At 36.5% G+C, this 5,567-nt stretch overlaps 1 protein-coding gene across 1 annotated transcript in view; it reads left to right on the forward strand.

Annotated features, from left to right (window-relative positions):
- Window positions 1-5,057, forward strand: part of LOC103587990 (cytochrome c oxidase subunit 7A-related protein, mitochondrial) — a 12,093-nt gene extending 7,036 nt beyond the window's left edge. The window contains exons 2-3 of the mRNA XM_008569559.1: window positions 2,695-2,826; window positions 4,196-5,057. Of these exons, the coding sequence (XP_008567781.1) occupies window positions 2,695-2,826; window positions 4,196-4,336 (273 nt within the window). The 3' untranslated portion in view covers window positions 4,337-5,057. The remainder of the gene's footprint in view (window positions 1-2,694; window positions 2,827-4,195) is intronic.
- The last annotated feature ends 510 nt before the right edge of the window (window positions 5,058-5,567 follow it).

Raw genomic sequence — 5,567 nt, forward strand, 5'->3', positions numbered from 1 at the left:
CATGGGTCCAAGACAGCTGAATTATTGATAGTATGGTATAATAAAAACATGTGAGTTTGAATCCAATCTTCCTTATGGAATATTTGAGCTTTGTTTTAATTATCTGTAACATGGGTGAATAGTACCTCATTTACAGGGTTGTTGTGAAGAGTAAATTTAGTGACAGGAAGATTGTGTGGGAATTTGAAAAAAATAATTATTATAAATGAAAAAAGCAGAATGTAGGATTTTACACTGACTATAAAGTTGTTAAAATAAAAATATGAAAAAAGATTGGAGAATATAAAATTTATAATAATTGATGGGATAAGATGATGAGGTTATAGGCAACTTTAAATTCTGTATTCTGAATGTTTACAATATTATAAATGGAAATATGGAGTTATTTAGAACTCTTAAGATGGTTGATACTCCTGTTTTCAAATGGTACTGTTCAGAAACTTTGCTGTAGTTTTGAATTGCTGCATGGGTGAACAAACACAAAGCAGTCAGGTATAATCCCTTATAAAAATATTCTTATATTCATCCTGTCAAAACATGAATTTACTTTGAAACCATTTCTGGAGATGCTTGGTTGAGAGGGTTTTTTAATTTTTGCATCCAAGGGGAAATGATCATTAGAAAATACAGTGAGCTCACAGAATGATAAAAGGGAATATATAACTTCTCCCGTTCTAATAGAGGTTCTTTTTAGCCTTGTTATCTCAGTAGCAGGGCCTCGCTGACTCCTTCTGAGTCTCTGAGTGTGGTATATACCAAATGTAGGCCAACACCTTACTGACCATACTTTCTCTTTAAATGGATTGTTGTTTTTAAGCAACAGTTGATGGGAGGGTGGGATGCGAGTACTTAAAAGCCAGGGCTCTGGACTTTAGAGAGGCATGAGTTTCAAAACTTGGCTCGGTCTTTTTGCTGTATTATTTTAGGCAAGTTACCCTTTCCGATCCAGTTTTCCCCTTTGTGAAATGGGAATTGTAATATCTCCCTAGAATTGCTGTCAGAATTAAATGAGGCAATGTATGTGAAATGCTTAACATGATGCTGGGCACATAACAAAGCTAACTAGATATTAGCTGCTGTTATCACATAACATTTATATCCGTAATGACAGAGATTGTGGCTGTCCTATTCATTGTGTATTTCTAGTATAGAGTAAATGATCAGTAATATATGTTAAATGGGTGAATGCATTACAGAAAACAGCCTATCATTCCCATTTACTAGATTGTGTGAGAAGAAATAGAAACCAAGTTTACTTTAATCCTTTTCGCTGCCCTATTGATCCTAATTCCTGCCTGGTGGGAGTAACATTGAAGTTTTCAATATCTGATCTTAAGAATAGGCCTTGTCAATTACAGGTAAATTTAGATTTCTTTGAGAAACAAGAACCAGGGGTCTGATGACTGTATTAATTTGGGCAAGATATTTCCTTTTTCGTCTGTAAAATGAAGAGCCTGGGCTTGAACTCTGCTTTCCAACTTTAAAATTTTATTTTTCCTATTTAGAATTTAATATAATATAAAAGGATAATTTTAATGGTTTCTAACTCTTAGCTCCTCATTTTAATCTGCAGGTATTTTGGAGAACCCTCTATATATCTGTCACTATAGGTTTACTTTGCAGATAAAAAACCAGAATTTCCTTTAGGTTCTTTGTTTCAGCTTTATTGAGATATAATTTACATGCCATAAAATTCACTTATTTACAATATATAGTTCAGTGGTTAGTGTATTTACAGATATGTGCAACCACTATCACAATTAATTTTAGAACATTTTCATCACTTCAGAAAGAAACCTGTACTCTTTAGCTGTCACCCCCCTGTCCCCTACCCCCTGCCCTAACCAACCATTAACCTACTTTCTGTCCCTGGAATTCCCTGTTTTGGATTTTTTTATGAATGGAGTGATACAATATGTGGTCTTTTGCAACTGGCATCTTTCACTCAGCATAATGTTTTCAAGACTAATGTGGATGTGTCAGTACTCCCTCTCCCTGCCCCACCCTTTTACTATCTATGTTTTTAACTTACAGGTTTATTAATGCAGGAAAGTTCAGTTACTTTATGATTTGTTTTTGTTTTCCGGTTCTGAAAAACAAGGGTTTTTTTTTTTTGTTTGTTTGTTTGCTTTTGTTTTTTAAATCATTACAGGCTCTTCAAGATTGAGATGTTTCTTTACTATGTGTTCGGGAAAGTTTCTGAAGTTCTCTCTGGGGTTAGACATTCCATATTGGTACATTAGCTCACCCGAGGAGAAAAGGGACAGCCAGGTCCCTTATGAAATCTAATCAAAAGTTCATACAGGTTATCAGTGTTAAACACCAAGGTCAAGGGTTCAGATCCCCTTACTGGCCAACTGCCAAACCCCCCCCCCCCCCCAAAAAAAAAACAGTAGGTATTAATTGAAGCTCAGATTGGGTCTTTCTTGTTGATTGCTCCTCTTCCTCCCCAGTCTCCCCATCTTAATGGCAGGGAATTCTTGACCGGATTTGCTCTGGGAAAATGGATTATGGTGTTTTGTCAAAAGTTTGAGGACCAACTACAGGCCTTGTAATGTACAGTCAGAGAAACTTTCCTTTCCTCTCATGTGGTTAAGTGGCTGCCTCCACTATGCCAGACAGCCTGCTCCTTGAAAGGTTTGTTCAGATGTCCAGACACACTTTCAAGTTGCCATTTTCCTTTCTTTTCTACAGGGATTAAAGCCTGTGGTTTCCACAGAAGCACCACCTATCATATTTGCCACACCAACTAAACTAGCCTCTGATTCCACTGCATATGATTATGCTGGGAAAAACAAAGTTCCAGAGCTGCAGAAGTTTTTCCAGGTGAGAGAAAACACTCTAGAACAGAGAGGCCTGTGAAATAAATAAGCTTGAAAAATCCCTTATGAACCTGTGTCTTAATCTAGTTTACTACCCAACCTCCTTTTTTTTCTTTAAATAGAATTCTCTTGATTTTACTTTGAGCCATAAACTAATAGAACTTTATATAGGTAGATACTATAAAAGAGGAAGGGTGGTTAATTTCTTCATCAGGATTTAAGGGTATGCAGGTTTTCAAAATGCACATATAGCTCCTGATCATCCATTACATGGAGGAAGCAATAGAATGTATAATGACACTGAATAATTCAATATGTATTTGGCTTTGTGACACATGCGGTGACTTTTGGCAATGAGTATTCTTCTAATTGTTTTTTGTTTGCTTGATACTAAATTCACTGAGCTGTTGCTGGCAGTAGAGGATGCCTTTTGGGTTTGCTGGTGTGCAAAGAGAAGCCAGAATTGGAATTTAAAATATTGTTGAAGTTAATCTACAGATAAGTGAGAAGTTAGTGACCTACTGTCACTATCGGGATATCTATCACCTATACATTTATAATTTCTTTGTATTGGAAAGTGTAGTGGGGGGGGGATGAATAAGTACATTTCCTTACTTTCTGACGCACAAGCAGGTACCATGGGAGGGGCGGTGCCTGTTATGCTATTGCTACAAGGTAGCTGCCCCCTCCTCAGAAATATGTCCAGATTCAGGGCTTGGAGATAGAGCACTTTTGTTTTGATCAATTTAGTCCCTTTTTATCTGATAATTTAGATTTGAGAGGGCATTTATAGTTTTGAGATGCAGTGGGAAGGGATTTTGGAGACTATGCAAAATAATGAATTAAATGTCTTGTGGAATCTGGTTTTTAATCTGGGGCTTCACAGTTTGGCAGAAAGAAGGCAGGTGAATACAAAATGGACTTGAACCTATTAATTGACCTGCTATACTCTGCCGTTAATTGACTGCTTGTCCCCTCATGATCAGAGGTCAAACTACAGGTAGAACTGAATGATGAGTATTTCTTATGCCTGCACATCTTTATTTAGCTGCTGATTACCTTTGCCTTTAAAGAAATTTACCAGTGTTCCTTTCCTAGTTACACAATATATAGTAAATGCCTTAGAAATTTGGAATTTGTTGCATGAATGTTCCCTGAGGCTGCATTTTGGAGAATGACTTTGGACTTAAAGCTTTAGCTACATTTATAAGAAAATATACCAGTATTTCAGTTAGCATTCTGATGGATTAGGGCTTTTTCCACTGTGATGTGTTGATGAATTAGTTACAAAGTAGACAAATTTGTTTTTGTTAGCCTAAAATTGTAAAATATTTTTCTTATCAACCATGCCCTTGTTAATTCTTGCTTTCAAGAAATCCGATGGTGTGCCCATCCACCTGAAACGAGGCCTGCCTGACCAAATGCTTTACCGGACCACCATGGCGCTGACTGTGGGAGGGACCATCTACTGCCTGATTGCCCTCTACATGGCTTCACAGCCCAAAAACAAATGAGTTAGCTGCAGAGGACTGGTTTGCTTTTTGGCATAAACCCTTTGAATTTTCATTTTCCATTGTTTCTGTTAAATTTTTTTTTTAACTTGGATGGCCAACTTGTCATTTTTCCAAGAAAAATAGAGATGAAGACAATATTTTGGTTTGTTTATGAAAAGCATATTGCCTGTCAGAGCTCATTTGACAGTTAATATTACTGTTTAAAGAAATGACACTGTTCTGTTTAGGCTCTTGATTTCCCTAGAGGTTCTGGATGAAGGTTCCACAGGCTCATTAACATCAGTCTGTGCTGAGGACCTCAGGGACTTGGGGTTGCATTTTTGAGCATGAGGTACAGAAGCCTTCTGGATTTGGATGTGACTGAGGAAGGAAGACAGAAGGCAAGGCTAGGCATGAAATGAGAGGTTTGAGCTAGCAGTCACCTTGGGAATTTTTCCATCTTGCAGTAAAATGTTAATAGAAATTATTTGTAGCCTGCCTCTATTCATTGGGCAGTTTATTTCAAAGGGTTATTTGCCTCATCTCAGACCTTTAATGAAATTTTATGTATAATTGTTGTGTATTTATTCCACTATGGGAACAGAGAACACCTGTTTAGTGTTGTACTTTGGTGTATGTTTTGTTGGTACAGCTCTGCCACAAATTCTCCTTTATCTTTTAAAAATGTTATTGCTTTAAATTATGATTTATTTTGACTGTGGAATAAATACATGAATGAAAATTTTCAAGTTTGAAGTTCTTTTAAATTAAATGACCTTTCAGAATAATTTCAGAACACCAGAGGCACCTTAAACCTGAGTCTAATTTTTTTCTTTTTAATTAGACACCATATAATCTTTCAAAACAGAAAAAACCTCAAAGTTAGGTAATAGGAGTTGAATGCTGTGTTGATGATTACCATATGATTCCTTATAAGAAACCTGCTCACCCATTAGTGAAATGTGCCTGAATGCACAGATCATTTAGACACTAATTTCATATGCTGTCCCTATTGGTGGACTTCACTTACCGTATATTAATGCTGAAAAAGGTGGAGATGTGTTATATATAAAGTGATGGTCTGTATCTCGCCATAACAAAGAACAGTGACATCCTACTGTGGATAAAATAAGGTGTTTGACAATATTCAATAGCATTCTCACAGGCTAAGAAACCCTTAGATCGCTGTACAGATGTAAACCTTATTCTTCTCTGGAGTTTCCCCCAAGTTTTTATTTTGAAAAATTGCAGA

Source organism: Galeopterus variegatus, unplaced genomic scaffold (genome assembly GCF_000696425.1).
Source record: "Galeopterus variegatus unplaced genomic scaffold, G_variegatus-3.0.2 Scaffold511, whole genome shotgun sequence".
Classification (NCBI taxonomy): domain Eukaryota; kingdom Metazoa; phylum Chordata; class Mammalia; order Dermoptera; family Cynocephalidae; genus Galeopterus; species Galeopterus variegatus.